This window comes from Rhinatrema bivittatum, chromosome 7, assembly GCF_901001135.1.
Source record: "Rhinatrema bivittatum chromosome 7, aRhiBiv1.1, whole genome shotgun sequence".
NCBI classification, from domain to species: Eukaryota; Metazoa; Chordata; class Amphibia; order Gymnophiona; family Rhinatrematidae; genus Rhinatrema; species Rhinatrema bivittatum.
Genome location: NC_042621.1, coordinates 191,429,068 through 191,447,667, shown reverse-complemented (window position 1 = coordinate 191,447,667; position 18,600 = coordinate 191,429,068). Strand labels below are relative to the sequence as shown.

At 46.6% G+C, this 18,600-nt stretch overlaps 1 protein-coding gene across 8 annotated transcripts in view; it reads right to left on the bottom strand.

Moving 5' to 3' along the window:
* Positions 1–18,600, bottom strand: part of HERC4 (HECT and RLD domain containing E3 ubiquitin protein ligase 4) — a 280,806-nt gene that overhangs the window by 183,792 nt on the left and 78,414 nt on the right. For all 8 annotated transcript variants that reach the window (XM_029609698.1, XM_029609697.1, XM_029609695.1 and 5 more), the window contains one exon: positions 18,103–18,324. In XM_029609698.1, coding sequence (XP_029465558.1) covers positions 18,103–18,324 — 222 coding nt within the window. The remainder of the gene's footprint in view (positions 1–18,102; positions 18,325–18,600) is intronic.

Genomic DNA, 18,600 nt, shown 5'->3' with positions numbered 1-18,600 from the left:
AAGGGTGAACACGGATTCCTTCTTTCCTCAGTGTTGCTGCCACCACCACTATGATCTTGGTGAACGTCCAGGGTGCCATCTCTAACCCGAAAAGTTGTGCCTGGAACTGGTAGTGACGGGTCCAGGATCGAGAAGCTTAGAAAACGCTGATGCTCTTGATGGATCGGAATGTGTAGGTAGGCTTCCGACAGATCCAGGGATGTAAGAAACTCTCCCGGTTGTATTGCCCTTATTACCGAGCGTAGGGTTTCCATGTAGAAGCGAGGAATCTTCAGGTGACGGTTGACCGCCTTGAGGTCCAGGATGGGTCTGAACGTTCCTTCTTTCTTGGGTACGATAAAATAGATGGAATAATGGCAAGTATTTATTTGTTGTGGAGGCACCGGTGTTATAGCCTCTAAGACTAGTAATCTGGTCAGTGTAGCCTTCCACTGCCATCCTCTTGGAAGGGTCGTGGCAGGCAGATTCCACAAACTTGTCCAGAGGGAGGTGGTGGAAATCCAGGTAATATCCCTCTCGAATGATGGATAGGACCTACTTGTCCGAAGTTATCTCGACCCATCTTTGGTAGAATAGGGCAAGTCTGCCCCCTATGGCTTCTTCCTTTGGATGGGTCGGCTGATTTTCATTGTGAGGTGCAGCTGGGGCCTGGGCCCGAGCTGGCTCCCCTTTTATTGTGTTTGTTCCGAAAGGACTGGCTCCGGCCTGCGGGGCGTGCCGCTTGATATGAGCTTCTATATGGGTTGAAGCGCTGTGATCCTCTGCCCCTGGAGGTCCGGGGGAAGGATCGCTGGTTTCTCTTATTCCTGTCCTCCGGTAGCTGTGGCAGTGGGGACTCACCCTACTTGTTGGCTAGTTTCTCTAGTTCACTTCCGAACAGGAGTGTTCCCTTGAAAGGCATCCTTGTGAGTCTCGTTTTGGAGGATGCGTCGGCTGACCAGTTTCGGAGCCAGATTTGTGTTCTGGCTGCCACGGCGGATGACACTCCTCTAGCTGCTGTGCATACTAGATCAGAAGCGGCATCTGCGAGGAATGATACAGCTGGTTCCAGGGCCTCCCCAGGAGTGCTGTTCCTGGTCTGTGCTATGCAAGCGCATGTCACCACGGCACAGCAGGCCGTGATCTGTAAATACATAGCAGAGACGTCAAAGGACTGTTTGAGGATAGATTCCAGACGTCTATCTTGAGCATCCTCGAGTGCTGCTCCTCCCTCCACCGGGATAGTAGTGCGCTTCAAGACCGCGCAGACCATGGCATCCCCTTTCGGACATGCCAGGAGATCTCTGGCGGCTGGGTCCAGAGGGTACATGGCTGCCAGAGCCCGGCCCCCTTTGAACATAGTTTCTGGGGCATCCCATTCAAGGTCAATTAGTTGCTGGACGGCTTATAATAGTGGGAAATGGCGGGAGGTCTGACGGATCCCCTCTTAGGTTCCCCTGAGGCACTTGTGCCCGGGATGGCAAGCTCTTTTAAGCTGTGTGTGACCAGGTCTGGAAGCTCACCCTTGGTGAAGAAGTGTCTCATGGTTTGGTGGGGCTTTGTCCCCGGAGGGAGTTCCTCTTCCTCCAGGGGTTCTGATTCCTCATCTGAGTTGTCCATGTCCCCGAAGGTGGGGCTTCTGGGCAGTGGAATCACTTCCCTGGGCATAGAGGGTCCCAGGATTTTGAGGTCCTCTGGTGGAGCCTGTGGCCATATTATAGGAGGCCCCGGTTGCATGTGGACGAAGGTATGCAGACCTTTGAAAAACTCCACCCAGGATATAGATGCTGGGTCTAGACTAAGGGGCGCCATGTCCCTGGGGAGCCCCGTTTGAGGGAGGGGGGTCCCGCTGTGTAATGCTAGGTCCGGCGTACTGCTCGAGAGACTGGGGTCTGGTACCGGCTGGGGAGGGCCATGAGTTGAGTTCCCTAGGGCCTCTTCGCACTGTATACACAGGGCCGTGGCCTCCTCATGCTGTACAGCTCTAATGTGGCATGCTGGACAAAGGCCCTGAGCTTTGTTTAGTTTCCAGTGGTGCCATGGCTTGTGCATGTAAAATACAGTTGTGCGCTCCGGTGTGCGAAGTTGTGAACGTAGGTTTGGTGCGCGCGTGCAGAGAGATGTGCGTGCTGTTTGCACACAGGTCGAAATTATGCGCCCGGCACAGCAGTAAGCACGTGGCTATGCGCATCGCTTGTGCATGCGACGTTGTGTGCACAAGGTATTTGTGCGCATGGCTCGCCTCTGTGCGCATGGATCGAAACGGCGGACGGGGCGGCGAACAGAGCAAAATGGTGACTGCGACCACACGGACAATATGGCAACTACCTCGGAGGGTGTCCACATGGGAGGACCCTCGGATCTAACCGGGATCTAACCGGGGTCTAGCCCTGCTAGGGCAGATCACCCCGGTGGCACTGGTCCCGGCTGGCGACCTGTGCGTCTCCTCAAGCTTCGGAGACCGGAGACTTTTAAATAGATTTCTACCTTACCTTGTCTCAGTGCTTCCCGGTTTCGTTCCGGGCGGTCTCCGGCTGCGAGGGGAGAGGGAAAATACCTTCACCGCCGCGCTCGAGGTTGCACCCGCTGCCTCTCAGCCTCACCCAATGTCGGGGGCTAGGTCCCTGCCAAGGGTGCGCCGCCGGACCGAGGGCTTACCTCCAAGGGATCGCGGCAATCACCTCGGGAAATCTCAACTGGGGGAGGGACCCAATGGGTATCACCGCAGGAGAACGGGGCTCGTCTGTAGAGGTAAGATTTCTTCTTAATTTGGTTTTCTTTGGTAAAATTACTCTTAACGCTGTGCTAGCATGCATAGAGTTCCTAACTTCTATGGAGACGGAAAATACTGAAGAGCTGCACATCCTGCAGGGGTATATGTACTAGGGCTGACGTCAGATCGAAATCTGATCCATCTCCAACTGCCATCAGGAGTACACTTTACCCATTGGTCCTGAGTCCATCTGCTACACGCTAGGAAATTGACAATTTTTATCATTCCTTGATGGATGTCAGTTCCTTTGAAATATTATGCCAGATGGGGCATGCATATACATTTTGAAGATAATATTCAAAACTTATGGCAGGTAAAGTAAAAGACAGGGTAGAAGGAATTTGGGGGGAGGCAAAGTATATAAGGCCTTTCATTTCAAAAGCCGTGTGTATACTTTTGGGAATTCTGTTTGGCAGACATTTCCAAAGGGAAACCCCAAACAGTGTTTCCCTTTCAAAATAAACTTGCAGGTCCATGGGGAATAATGTGTTGGAGGGGAAGGGCCTGCAAGCCTTGTAGCAAGTCCCAAATTTGTCCTATTAGTTAGTTAGTTTTCTTAATCTGCTTGGATTTGGTAAAGAAGATAAATATAGTAGTATTATAGTTATGTAACATTTTAAACACAGTTGTAGTGCATTTGAACATGCTTAAAAATAAAAATTCATCAACAATGTGTGCATCAGTAGCTGTCATAAGCTGCAGGAATGGAAAATGAACAGCAGGCATCAACTGTGTACTTGGAAGTCAAATGGAGAAATTATTTACCTGATAATTTTGTTTTCCTTAGTGTAGACAGATGGACTCAGGACCAGTGGGGGTTTATGCTCCCCTGCCAGCTGATGGGAGACGAGCAAGCTGATGTTGCAGTATATATAGCCCTGCAGTGACCCCAGCCTGCCACTATTCTCTTTAAAAGCAACTGTGGATAGACTAGCAACAGGGTGGGAGGCTGTCAATGGTCCAGTTAACCCTGCTCATGCAAAGACTGCATCCTCCCAGGCCTGCACATCCAGATGATAAAACCTAGAAAAAGTGTGTAGAGGACCACGTCGCAGCCCGGCAGATATTAACGGGAGACAACAAACTAACCTCTGCCCATGACACTGCCTGAGCCCTAACCTGAGTAGGCAACAGCTTTTCAGTATCCACATACATGACCGTGATCCAGTGAGCTATGGTAGCTTATTAAGCTGGAGCGCCTTGCTTACTCCCGCCATGGAGAACAAACAGGCAGTCCACCTTTCGAAAAGGTTCAGAAACTTCCAGATACCACACGACAAGCCTCTAGACATCCAAGGAGCGCAAGAGGTGATACTCTTCCGCATCCCTGACCTTACCCGGGGACAGCAAGGAGATAGACTGATTCATATGAAAGTCTGAGACTATTTTGGGCAAGAAAAATGGAACAGTACGCAGCTGTAACGTCCCTGGAGTCACTCGAATGATAATGTCTGCAGCTCAGAAATTAAGTCCACTGAACATATAGCTACCAGGAACACAGTCTTCACGGTCAACAACCACAAGAAAAGGTTACACAGCGGTCGGAACATAGGGCCTGCCAAAAAACCCAGCACCACTCCACCAAGGAACCTGTAACCTCAAGGGAGGCATAAGATGCTTCACTCCTTTCAAAAAGTGGACATCACAGTGAGATGACAAAGAACTGCCATTCACCTGGCCTCTGAAATAGGCAATAGCCTCAACCTGTATCTTCAAGGAATTAAGGGCCAATCCTCTATTCAACCCATCCTGCAAAAAAATCTAGCATGAGTGGGATCTTAACTGAACAAGGAAAAACACTTCGCTCCTCAAACTAGATTTCAGAAACTCTCCAAACCCACACATAAGCTAAGGAAGCGGAGAACTTGCGAGCGCAGAGCAAGGTGGCAATCACCTCAGAGGAATAACTGCGCTTCAACAGGTGAGCCCTCTCAAGGGCCAAACCGTAACACAGAACAGATTTGGATCCGCTGAAGAACCGGACCCTGCTGTAACAGATCCATGTGCAGCGGAAGACGAAAGCAGGGGGTTTCTCCACCAGGAGTCTTCGCAAATCTACATACCATTGACATTTGGGCCAGTCCAGTGCCACCAGGAGTACCAGCCCCCTGTGGTCTTCGATCTTGCGAATTGCCCTGCCCAGCAAGGGCCATGGAAGAAAGGCATAAAGCAATTTGTCTTCCAGCCAGACCTGTATAAGAGCATCTATTCCCACGGCCCATGGATCTCTCTTGCGACTGTAGAATCAAGGAACTTTTGCACTGCAAGAAGACGCCAGCAGATTTAGGAACGGAAGGCCCCAGCGATCCACAATCAGCTGAAAAGCTTCAGCCGACATCATCCACCCTCCTGGGTCCAGACTTTCCATGCTTAGAAAGTCTGCTCTTATGGTGACTTTTCCTGGAATGTGAGAAGCCAAGATCTGCAGATGACCTTCTGCCCATTCCAAAACTGGTATATTTCCTGCGACACTTTCTGGCTCTTGGTTCCTCCCTGGTGATTGATGTAGATCACCGTCGTCGTGTTGTCTGACATCACGCGAACCACATGATCCTGCAGCTGAACTGCAAAACATGCCAGCTGTACCGCCTGGGCTTCCAGGCAATTGATATTCCAGCAGGACTCTTCAGTATTCCAGTACCCTTGGGCCTTGAGCTCCTGACAGTGAGCCCCCCAACCTTGGAGACTCGCATCTGTCACGAGTATCAATCAAGTTGGACAAGGAAACTCCCTTTCGCAGATGACCCTCTTGCAACCACCACCGAAGGCGGGAGCAGATTTCCATCGGCAAGTGGAGCCGAACCACATATTCCTGAGACTGCGGGTTCTAATGAGACAGCAGAGAGTGCTGAAGAGAACGCATATGCGCCCTTGCCCATGGCACCACTGGTTTCCATCAAGCCGAGCACCTGCAGGTAGGACCACACTGTCAGGCGTATGGATGTTCACCAACTGACATACTTGAGACATCAATTTCTGAATCAGAACTTCCGGCAGGAAAACTCTGCCCTGCCTCGTGTCGAACCAGACCTCCAGATACTCTAATGACTGGGATGGCTGAAGATTGCTCTTGGTCAGGTTCACCACCCAACCAAGCTCCTGTAATAAGGAGATCACCTTGTGTGTCACCAGGTGGCTTTCTTCCTGAGACTTGGCTCGAATCAGCCAGTCGCTCAAATAAGGGTGCACCAGTATCCCTTCTCTGCACAAGGCCACCGCTATGACCACCATAACCTATGAAAATATTCTGGGAGTGGTGGCTAGACCAAAGGGCAGCCCCGAAACCGATAATGGTGCCCCAACACAGCAAACCATAGAAAGCATTGGTATTCCAATCAGATGGGAATATGGAGATAAGCCTCTGACAGATCTGGGGAGATCAGAAATTCCCCCGGCTGTGCTGCCATTATTACAGAATTTAAGGTTTCCATGTGAAAATGAGTCATCTTCAAATGATGGTTGACCCTCTTGAGATCCAGGATGGGATGAAAGGAACCCTCCTTCCGCACAACAAAATAAATGGAATATCGCCCCATACTTTCGTGAGATGTGGGTACCGGAACCACAGCCCTCAGCCTGAGGAGCCTTTGAAGTGTGAACTCCACTGCTTGCTTCTTCTACGGGGAGTGGCAAGGATACACCATGAACATGCCTCGAGGATTACCACGAAACTCCAGCATATATCATTCTCATATCACCTCCAGGACCCGCTGGTCCAATGTAATCTCGACCCATCTCTGATAAGAGAGAGACGTCCCCCTCTCTCTTGATCCCGAAGGTGGGTTGGCAACCTTTCATTGGGAAGCCCAGGAAGGTCCTCCACCTGAGCCCACTCCTCTCTTGGGCTGTTGGGGATGAAAGGACTGAGACTTACTGAAAGGCGGAGTCTGCTGAAAAGTCGACCCCCTGTAGGGACAAAACTGCTTGGAATCCTAGAAATGACCCCCTCATACCAAAGGGGTGCTGAAACTGCCTATCTTCTGGCAACCGAGGAACCAGAGATTTGTTCCACTTACTGGACAATTTCTCCAACTCGTTCCCAAACAAGAGCGAGCCTTTAAAGGGCATCTTGGTAAGAGTAGTTTTAGAGGCTATGTCAGGTGACCAATTCCACAACTAGTTGTTTGGCCGCGATCACCGAAGCCACTCCTCTGGCCAAGGTACGGTCAAATCACAGCCTACATCTGCTAAAAAGGCGGCTGCGGGTTCCATAACCGCACTGGAATTCAATCCAGACTCAACCTCCTAAGAGAGAAGCAGACAAGATCTAGCCACTAGGGTGCAACAGGAAGCAATCTGTAAAGTCACTGCCTCAAAGGCTTGCTTAAAAATAGCCTCAATCCTATCACGTACATCCTTCAAAGCTGTTCCTCCCTCTACAGGGATAGTCGTTTGCTTAGAGATGACACATACCAGTACATCCACTTTGGGAAAATGCAAACACTCTTTCAACTGGATCCAGGGGGTATAGGCCTTCAAATGTCTGGCCCCCTTTGAAATTTGTCTCTGGGGCGTCCCATTCCAGTCAATCAATTCCTGAATGGCATCCAGCACAGGGGAAAAAAAATAAGAGGCTTCTCAAAGTCTGGGAAATCAGGGCCGGCAGTTCATCTCTATGAAAGAACCGCAACATGGTTCGATATGGTTCTAATCCTGGAGAAACCTCCTCATCTTCCAGGAAATCAGGATCTACCTCATCATCCGTGCCATGCCATCCAGATTCCTGTCAGGAACATCCACAGGGAGCAGAGGCGAGCTCTGGCACTAGAGCATAGGACTGGAAGAGGGAGGAGCCACTGGCTGAGGGTCCAACCGGACAGAAATGGGTGAAGTGGAGGACTACACCTGAAGAAAAGCTTGTAAGCCTTGAAAAAATTCCACCCAAGAAAAAGCAGCTGGATCCAGACCAAGCCCAGTTGGAACTATGACATTCAAATCCTACTCCCCATGAAAGAGAACATACAGAACACTCTACTACAATGAGAGTTCCTATACATCTCAAATACAAAAATTCTTAACTCCGATATCTCTCACACTCAACCACAAGAAAACCGAAATATTATACATAGCAAACAAATCCTCCACAAAGAACATTCAAGACCCCTCGATCACACAACTAAACACTCAATTCGTATCCGCAGTAAAAGACCTAGGCGTCACATTAGACTCTGAACTAAACCTAAAAAAAACACATCAATGCAATAATAAAAGAGGGCTATTTCAATCTACAGGTCCTCAAAAAACTCAAACCAGTCCTCTTCAATCATGACTACCGGACAGTGCTCCAGGCCCTCTTATTCTCCAAGCTAGACTATTGCAACTCCCTTCTCCTCGGGCTCCCAGCGTCCACCCTCAAACCTCTGCAACTACTGCAAAATGCAGCAGCCAGATCTCTCACAAACAGCAAACGCTCCGCCCACATCACACCCATTCTTAAGGACCTCCACTGGCTCCCCATAACCCACAGAATGCAATACAAAGCCCTAACCCTTATGCATAAGACCATCAACAATGAAAAGATTGACTGGCTAAAGGACACCCTCCACCCACCCGACTCACAAAGAGACCTCCGATCCAGGAACACTGGTCTGCTAACAATTCCTTCTACAAAACTGGCTTACCTTACTACAATAAGAGAACGCACCATCTCAATAGCAGGCCCCTCACTATGGAATAAACTATTTATTTTATTTATTTATTTTATTTAAGTTTTTTTATATACCAACATTCAAGACGGTAGTCCCATCATGCTGGTTCACAGGAAACAGGGGTGAAACTCAAATAAACTTTACAATTTGAACAATGGTGCAGAAAAGCAGTTACATGTAACAGGGAATCAATAACTTGGGGTAAGAAGGAAAATGAAGATCAGATATATATATATATATATACAAAAACATTATAAGATGTGGCTATTAATGATTGATGATTTAAGGGAGTTAAGTAATGTTTGAGTTAGGAAAGGCCTGCGTGAACAGCCACGTCTTGAGTCTTTTCTTGAATGTTGAGATGCTGAGTTCCATTCTGAGATCCGGGGGAATGGAGTTCCATAAAGTTGGACCGGCTGTGGAGAAGGCCCGATCTCTGAGCGTGATGTGTCTGGTCGTTTTGGCTGGAGGAACTTGAAGTGAACCTTTGTAAGCATCTCTTTTCGGTCTTGTTGAGTGGTGTAATCGGAGGGGGATATGGAGGTCGATTGGGGCTAATTGATGGATGTTTTTGAAAATGGTGAGAATGGCCTTGTAGATTATTCTGAAGTGGATGGGTAGCCAGTGGAGGCCCATCAGGATAGGGGTTATGTGTTCTCTTCTCCTGGTGTTAGTGAGTATACGGGCGGAGGCATTTTGGACCATTTGTAATGGTTTGGTGTGTGATGAAGGTAGACCAAGCATGATGGAGTTACAATAGTCCAGCTTTGCGAAAATGACTGATTGTAGAATTGTTCTAAAGTCATGTGTGTGGAAGAGAGGTCGTATTCTTTTCAGCACTTGGAGCTTATAAAAGCAGTCTCTAGTGGTTTTGTTGATGTTCGCTTTCAGGTTTAGGTGATTATCAATTAGAACTCCTAGGTCTCTCACTTGTGTGGTGTTTGGTAAGGTTGGATGAGTGTGTGTGAGGGAGCTGTTTTCTGGTGTGATGATTAGAAGTTCCGTTTTTGAAGAATTTAGTATCAGGTTGAGACTTGTGAGACGCTGTTTGATATTTTGGAGGCAGGTTTCCCAGTGAGATAGTGTTTTTGCGAGTGACTCCTTGATGGGGATCAGTACCTGAATATCGTCAGCGTAGAGGAAGTGTTTGAGATTGAGGTCAGAGAGAAGTTCACATAAGGGTAACAGATAAATGTTAAACAAGGTTGGAGACAGGGACGAGCCCTGAGGGACTCCTACTGACGCAGGGTGAAGAGAGGATTCTTTATTATGAATCTTAACCTTATATCCTCTGTTGCTGAGGAAGGTTCTAAACCAAGATAGGGCAGTGCCAGAGATACCTATGGCTGTTAGTTGGTTGATGAGAAGAGCGTGATTGACCGTGTCAAATGCAGATGAAAGGTCGAGTAGGATCAGAAGGAAGGATTGTCCTTTGTCTAAGCCTAAGATGATGTGGTCGGTCATAGAGATGAGGAGGGCTTCCGTGCTTAAGGTTTTACGGAATCCGTATTGAGATGGGAATAGTAGGTTATTGTCTTCAAGGAAGTTTGAGAGTCGAGAGTTTACCAATTTTTCCATTATCTTGGCTATGAAGGGGAGGTTGGCTATCGGTCTAAAATTGTTAGGATCGTTTGGGTCAAGATTTGGTTTTTTGAGAAGTGGTTTGAGTGATGCTAGTTTAAGGTTGTCAGGGTAGAGTCCTTGTGAGAGGGAACAATTTATGATATCTGCCAGGGTTTTGGAGATCGAATCCGGAATTGATAGTAGTAGTTTGGCTGGGATGTGGTCTGAAGGGTGGGAGGAAGGTTTCATTTTCCTTAGAATTCCTTGGATCTCCATGGATGAAGTTGTGTCAAGTTCTTCTAGCTGGGTGTAGTTGATTGAGGGTTGAGGAGTGGTTAGTGGCACAGTGGGGTTAGTGGGGAGCTGAGATAGAAGAGTGTTGATTTTGTTGCTGAAGAATAGAGCTAATTCTTCCGCTTTCGATTGAGCTTGGTCATGTGCAATCTCTGGTTGGTTTAATTGTGTGAGGTTGGCTACATAGCTGAAGAGGGCTTTGGCATCGAATACAAGGTCGTGTATCTTCGAGGCGTAATAGTCCCTCTTGGATCTTAATGTGCTTGATTTGTATAGATGCAGAGATGATTTGTAGATTGAAAGGGTGTTGGTTACTGGGTTTTTGCGCCATTTAGCCTCATTTTGCCTTAGTTGGAGTTTGAGCTTTCTTAGTTCTGAGGAGAACCAGGGCTGTCTTTTGGAGGAATTCTGGTGTGGTTTTTTTGTGATTGAAGGGCATAGCTTGTTAGCTATAGTTTCGGTGATTGTATTCCATGATCGAAGTGCTGAGTTCGGATCTGTAAGGTCCAGTTTGTGGAGTTGAGGTGATAGGTGATTATTGAGGTCTTCTGGGGAGCAAGTTTTCCTGTATGTGAAGGAGGGCGAAGGAATACAAGCCGGGCTAGTATCTTTTATAGAGAATGAAGTTGTTATGAGGTAGTGATCTGACCATGGGACCTTTGTGCAATCTGGGATAGATATGGGCTTGATTGCAGCGTTAACGAAGATCAGGTCTAACGTGTGGCCGGCTTTGTGAGTAGGTTTGTTAACTAGTTGAGTAAAGCCTAGCGCTGAGAAGGCTGTGAGTAGTGTTTCACAGTTATGTGATGGGATAGGGTTATCTACGTGCATGTTGAAATCACCTAGTATGATAGCTGGCGAGTCAAAGTTGATGAGGGAAGAGGTTAGTTCGACCAGTGGTGAAGCATCTGATTCCAGGAGTCCTGGGGGAGCGTATACGAGAAGGATTTGGAGCTTGTCTGAGGTGAAGAAGCCAAATTCAAGTTTAGAATTGGAATTGGATTGCTGTAGAGAGAATTTGAGGTCCTTTTTAGATGCTAAAAGAATACCTCCTCCCTTTTTTTTATGACGAGGTAGCGAGAAGAAGTCGTAAGCCTCTGTAGGTAATTGATTAATTATTGCTGTGTCTGCTGGTTTTAACCACGTTTCAGTGATTGCACATATCTCCGGTTTCACGTCGATGAGGTAGTCGTTTAAGATTACAGACTTTTTCGTTAGAGATTGAGCATTGACCAGGCTTAAAGAGAAAAGGGTGAGGCCTAGCAATTGCGTGGTAGGGGTGATCAAAATTGAAGAAAGGGATTTAAGGTTGTGTTGTTGGGCATGTCGGAAAGAAATTCTTTTAGGTGGTGGATTATGTTGGAGAATTGGAATTGTGAAAAATGGAGCCATTTGTAAGAACTATGTTGTGAGATTAGAAGGATAGTGAGAGGGGCTATGTGAAAGTTGGAGGCTTGACTGTGCAGGTTTGATGAGTGTTAGAGGCTTTCAGGAGAGGCTGTATGAGTGCTAGAATCTTGCAGGTGGGTCATGAAGAGTGCTAGAGGCTTGCAGTTAAGGCTGGATGACTGTAGGGAATTTGCAGGCGAGGCTGGATGAATTGGTCTTGTATGCAGGTGAGGCTGGATGAATGCTGGAAGCTTGCAGGTGAGGCTGGATGAATTGGTCTTGTTTGCAGGTGAGGCTGGATGAATGCTGGAAGCTTGAAGGTGAGGCTGGATGAATGCTGGACGCTTGCAGGTGAGGCTGGATGAATGCTGGAAGCTTGCAGGTGAGGCTGGATGAATTGGTCTTGTTTGCAGGTGAGGCTGGATGAATGCTGGAAGCTTGCAGGACAGGCTGGCTGAATGCTTGTAGATTGCCGGTGCAGGTGGATGAATGCTGGAGAAATGCAGGTGGGAAGGGGGATGGATCGAGGTCCAGGTGCGTTGGTGGAGAGGTAGTATGTGAACGAGAGTTGGTGGAGAGGTAGTATGTGAATGCACAACGAGTGTCTAACCTGACTCGCGTCCTGAAGTGGTGGAGGGTCTTGTTGTAGATGTATGTTATGACGCTGTGGAGACTGGAATGGATGAAAATGGTTGAGTGGTACTTTTATTCCATACGGCTGAAACGGTTAGCTCCGTACCTTTCATAGTTGCTACCTTTGTTGTAGATAGAACACTTCCGCAGGAAGGACTCTGGCCTCCTCGGGGCTGAAACGAAGGGGCGAAACAAAGGGGCAGGCCCCTTTGTCGCGCTCCTTAGACGCGCGACGCACGGCGCGCGGCGCCGGTCTTCCTCTGATTTAAAGCCCCTCTGGGCTGGCTCCTATTGGAGGCTGGCTTCGGCGGGCGGGGCTTCCTATCGCGGCGATTTTTGGCGCGGAGAGGAGATGGTAAAGTCCCTGTAGGTACTTATCTTTTTGCCTCGCTGTCTGCGCTGGGTCTCCTGGGGGAGGAGGGTGCTTTTGCAAGCCTTCCCCCGGCGGGGCTCGGCGCCGATCGCGCAGGCTGAAGCAACAAGCAGCAGCAGCGTTCGAAAGGAAATGGCGCCGGGCTTCCTCTGATTTAAAGCCCCTCTGGGCTGGCTCCTATTGGAGGCTGGCTTCGGCGGGCGGGGCTTCCTATCGCGGCGATTTTTGGCGCGGAGAGGAGATGGTAAAGTCCCTGTAGGTACTTATCTTTTTGCCTCGCTGTCTGCGCTGGGTCTCCTGGGGGAGGAGGGTGCTTTTGCAAGCCTTCCCCCGGCGGGGCTCGGCGCCGATCGCGCAGGCTGAAGCAACAAGCAGCAGCAGCGTTCGAAAGGAAATGGCGCCGGGCTTCCTCTGATTTAAAGCCCCTCTGGGCTGGCTCCTATTGGAGGCTGGCTTCGGCGGGCGGGGCTTCCTATCGCGGCGATTTTTGGCGCGGAGAGGAGATGGTAAAGTCCCTGTAGGTACTTATCTTTTTGCCTCGCTGTCTGCGCTGGGTCTCCTGGGGGAGGAGGGTGCTTTTGCAAGCCTTCCCCCGGCGGGGCTCGGCGCCGATCGCGCAGGCTGAAGCAACAAGCAGCAGCAGCGTTCGAAAGGAAATGGCGCCGGGCTTCCTCTGATTTAAAGCCCCTCTGGGCTTTAAATCAGAATGGAACCTTCAACCCAGACTTTCAAGAATATCCTAAAAACATGGCTATTCCAGAAAGCCTTCCAGCCAGCGAGTTAATGATACCCCCCGATCATTATGAACCCATTCGACTCCACCCCACATTCTTGGTTAACACACTCCTTTCTTCACCGCCTACTTGTAGCTCTTCTGAGCTAAGCCCCCAAACAGTTGCTCCTCCCTACCCCACTCCCTGGTCCTCTACATAACTTTAGTTACTGAGTCCTTATTAAAGTGTTTAAACTGCCAAGTGTTTGTTAGTTTCCCATTAAAGAAGAATAAGACACTCCTATCTCATCATCTCATGTGTTCTTTGTATATCAAAAGAGAGTTCCAAATTGTTAAATAAGTTACTCTGTTACTATGTAAAGAATAATAAGACACCATTGTCATATTATTCCATGAATTACTCTGTAAACCGATGTGATATGCCATATCGAATGTCAGTATATAAAACAAATAACTAAATAAATAATAAAACTGAAGCTGGTCCCACAGAACTGCCCTTGCCTGAGGAGGAGCCAGTCAAGGGAGAACCAAAGTCTGGCATCCCTCCAGTCAATGCTACAACCAACCCATCATCAGAATGGGAAACGCCAGGCTTAGCAAAATCCGAGGAAGACATAGAAACATAGAAATGACGGCAGACAACTCCCCGAGGGTCTGAGCAGTGCTGACACAGGTTAGATGCCAGGTCAGGCTGAGAACCCCTAATATGACAGGCAACACAAATAAGAATATGCTTAGGCTTCTGTTACTGGCGCCATCATGGCGGTAAATGTGCGTCTGCACGGCTCACGCTCAAAAGGTTTTTGTGAGCATAAAACTGAAGTGCCTCAGAAGTGCAAAAAGGAGCACGCACAACTCATGCGCCAAGTCCCGAAGCGTGAAAAGTACAAAAAGGTTGTGCGCATAAAAGGCATGCCCAAAATCGAGCACACAACGGGTGCACAGAGCCGACGCACTGAGCACACTGATGGCCTGTAGAGGGCAGCAGAACATGCACAGGAGCACGTGAAGACGCCACGGCCTACCACACGGCGGGTAAAGAAAAAGCCTGTGAGACCTAGCCCAACAGGGCCGCTCAACCTGCCAGGCTGTCCAGTTCCCCAACCTCAATGGGAGCGGGAACGAACATCAGGACAGCATGCTGAGCATGGGGACAGGAGGAAGTCCTAAAAACCTCTCTGTCTCTGCATAAAAGGTAAACTTTTTTTTTTTTTTTTTTTTTAAATCTTACCTGAGCTCAGCGCTTACTGGCTTAGTACAGAGATAGTCTTTGGCTGCGGGGATAGAGAGCATCTGCTGTCACCACAGCGCTCGGCCTCCTGCACCCGCTGCCTTTCAGATGAACTAGCAGCTAAGCCCACACTACGAAAACCAGCTACTGGACCAAGGCACACCTCTGAGGGACAACGGAAATCACCTCTGGAATTCTTAACTGAGGGAGGGACCTTTTGGTATCACCGCAGGAGAGTGGGGCTTTCTTTCCCTTAAATCAGAATTTTACATTTCTCCTTCAAAGAAATACGAAGCAAACCCCATAGGGAGATGCACGTCCATCATCTGTTTGGAGACAGAGAATACTGGCAGGCTGCGGTCACTGCAGGGGTATATATATACTGTGACATCAGCTTGCTCCGTCTCCATCTGCTGGCAAGGGAGCATAAACCCACTGGTCCTGAGTCCATCTGTCTTCACGCTAGGAAAAGTAGCATTCATGTTCTTCAAACTAGAGGGATGTAACTGTTGAGGATAAACTGAACACAAAAATACTTCAGAAATACATTTCATTCACTTAAACTCCAAGCTCTGTAAGAGTTCCCTGCCTCTTAGGAACCTGCCATTAAGATCGATGAACAGAAGGAAAAAGTCAGTATCACCAAACCACAAATGATAAAGCACAAAATACCACAAATAACAATTTGGTCTGTTCAGAAGACCAGAATAGGCTAAAATTGTTCTCACTCCAGACTGGCCGATACAGTAAAAATCACGGGAGAGCGGGCGAGTGCCCACTCTCCTGTGCATGCGATACAGTAAATTAATTTAAATTAAAAAAAAACACTCAAATCCTGGCTTTTCAAACAAGCTTTTCCATAACCAGACGAACATTACCAATAACATACCACTTCGAACATTTCCATGACCATATTTTACAGGCCTATTATTGCACATATATTTATTTATATTTATTTTAGAATTCTCTAGTGTTGAATTACAGTTTTTTGCTTAATCGTCCCTTCGTTTGCTAAATGTCTCTATTGTTAACTGCTGCTAACACTTCCCCCTGTTCTTACCCTTGTTTTCCCAGTTCCTTGTAACCCTGGTTCTATGTAATGCTTGTTGCAAAATTGTGTTCCACTGTAAACCGATATGATATGTATCTTGCCACATGAATGTCGTTATAAAAAAGTTCTAAATAAATAAATAAATAAATTTGGGTCCGCAGCAAAAAGAGGCGCTAGGGACACTAGCGCATCCCTAGCGCCTCTTTTTGGACAGGAGCAGTGGCTGTCAGCGAGTTTGACAGCCGACGCTCAATTTTGCCGGCATCGGTTCTTGAGCCCGCTGACAACCACGGGTTCGGAAAACGGACGCCGGCAAAATTAAGCATCCGGTTTTCAACCAGCGAGCCGTGGGCCCATTTTTTATTTATTTATTTATTTTTAACTTTTGGGGCCTCCGACTTAATATCGCCATGTTATTAAGTCGGAGGGTGCACAGAATAAGGGGTAAAGCTAGCACATCAAAAACGCGCGTCCAAATGCCGGTTAACAGTTCGCTCTGTCGGAGCACACTGTACTGTATCGGCCTGAAAATAAGGTAGCTCTCCTGCAAGGCTAATTAATAATTGGCAATAAAAATGTACTACGTTTTCTCTATCAGCTTTCTCCTGCTCCTTTGAGTCACTAAGTCCAATTAGAACCGAACACTAGGAGCCTTCATTCACAGCTATCCTGATTTTTTCCCATTTTAATTCCGTGTCTAGAGATGTGAATCGTTTTTTGTGTTTGTGTCATTCTTCGGCCGCCGCTGAAAATGTCTTTTTTTTTGCAGTTCGGGGGGTTTTTTTCCGTGAAAAATCTTTTTTTTTTAGTTAGTGCGCGCTAACGGGGAGCAAAAACCATTAGATTTTGTTACTTTTTGTTAGTTTTTGTTAGCACGCACTAATCCAAAAAATGAATTTTCGTGAAAAAATCATTTTTCGGGGTCCCCGAAACATGCCGAATTGGACAATTTAGTTGAAATTTTCCAATTCGGAAAAAACGAATGCACATCTCTATCCGTGACTCCTTTTCACCCTGCTCAGCCATTACAGTGACAGGCGCAGATCATAATTAAGATTCAGGAACATTTATTGGCAGAGATCCCCCTCAGGAGTCTGACACAAGAACTTCCTGAAAGATAACAAATAGGTGTTGACAGATGGGACTCTCCAGGGGGACTGTGAGTGCTGTATCCACCTTTTCCCCAACAAGCCATCAGCAAAAGATGGCCCAGTCAAACAACAGTGAGCAAAGCTAAAGCAAGCTTAGGAGTCAGAAGCAGCTAGCTTTAAAAAAAAAAAAAAAAAAATTTCGGGTCAATTCTAAGGCTTAGCTACAGTACTGTCTGCTATTACATAAGACTCCAGTTTGGCCTACTGGCACAAAAGGCATGTGTAGTAATAAATCATTGGGTTTTCCTACTGATCCTTTCAATTCCCAAAGACAAGCATGTTAATATTTTACAAATACATGAAAATATTTTTCTTTTCTAGTCTTACTTAGCTCAATTATATTTACATATTCAAAGTAAGAAAGCTATAAACAGAGTCACAATTTGAATGGTTTAAGGCAGCATGCAGAAAGAAAATCTCTGTATTGTAAAAGGAAAGTGAGAACAAGTTTGTAAGTGCCTGATCATGAGAAATGCCTTTTTATTCTGAGGTAACCACTACCATCAGATTCTTCTGTCAGTCACCAGACCCTTATCTTCTGTTTAGAAATATAAGATGTATGCCATCCATAGAGTTCCTGCAATATGCTCTAACACAAAGCAAGGTAAATGCTTAAACACTGCAGTCAGTTAGAAAGCATGTTCATCACTTTGGTAATGCGTGGAAGCTTTTATAGAATGGTAAGAGACACATGCTTAATATTAGACTTTATTCTTCTCCATCCTTAGATTCAATTCTCATCTGGCACTAGAGTTAATATAAGCCCTTTTATTAAGCACAGGGGTTCTGATAAGCACAAAGTGGAGCAAATCCTTTTATATTAAATCTGATGTACTACTGTATATAGTGATTAAAATTAAAAAAAATTAAAAATAAACCTTATAAGAAATTTGGACTGATCATGGCTAGTTGTCCCCAATTTCTATTTTGGTGACTCTTTACCTTTATAACAGAAATATGTTTAAGATTGACATTAATACAAACTATTTATTATATTCTAAAATTCAGCATGATCTACTCAATATGGGTTGTGACATTTACCACTTTAAAACAGATCTCATCTTCATCACTCAGTGTTAACCTGGTCAACTCAAAACCTCCTAAGTGTATTATCACATATTTCCTTGTTGGTTCAATAAAAGGTGTCACAATCAAAGACTTCAACATCCCTAAATCTGATTACAAATTATTTAACTATTTGTACTGTTTTATAGACTGCTGCAGTAATACATATGTGGATAACATTATATATAAACATACATAATGATGTAATCTTTAACTTACCAATTTCATCGTTAAGTCCAAGCTGTCCAAATTTGTTACGACCCCATCCAAAAATAGCTCCTGAAAGTGTCAGCACAACACTATGCGCTCCTCCTGCTGCAATCTGGGTAAATGGGATTCCCAATAAAGACTTCACCAGTTGTGGTGAAATCTGTTTTTTGTACTCAAAACCTAAACCCAGCTGTCCATATTTATTCTGTCCCCAGGAATACACTTCACTTCCTGAAAACATAATAAAAACAAAAACAAAACAAAAACATATATAAGAAAATATAATTTATTTTTTTTAAATCTTCCTTCTAGAATAAGGGAAGCCCCTAAGAACCATCTGATTATGTACATGGCTATAAAGGATGCCAGATGGGTAATATGGCACAAATGTTGGCAGGACAAGCCTTTACTGCGCTACTGTCAAATATTCCTCATGAGATGTCACACTGTCTTCATGTCTGTTCATCAGAAAGTCATGAAATGCTTTTCCCATCTTACTAAAATGAC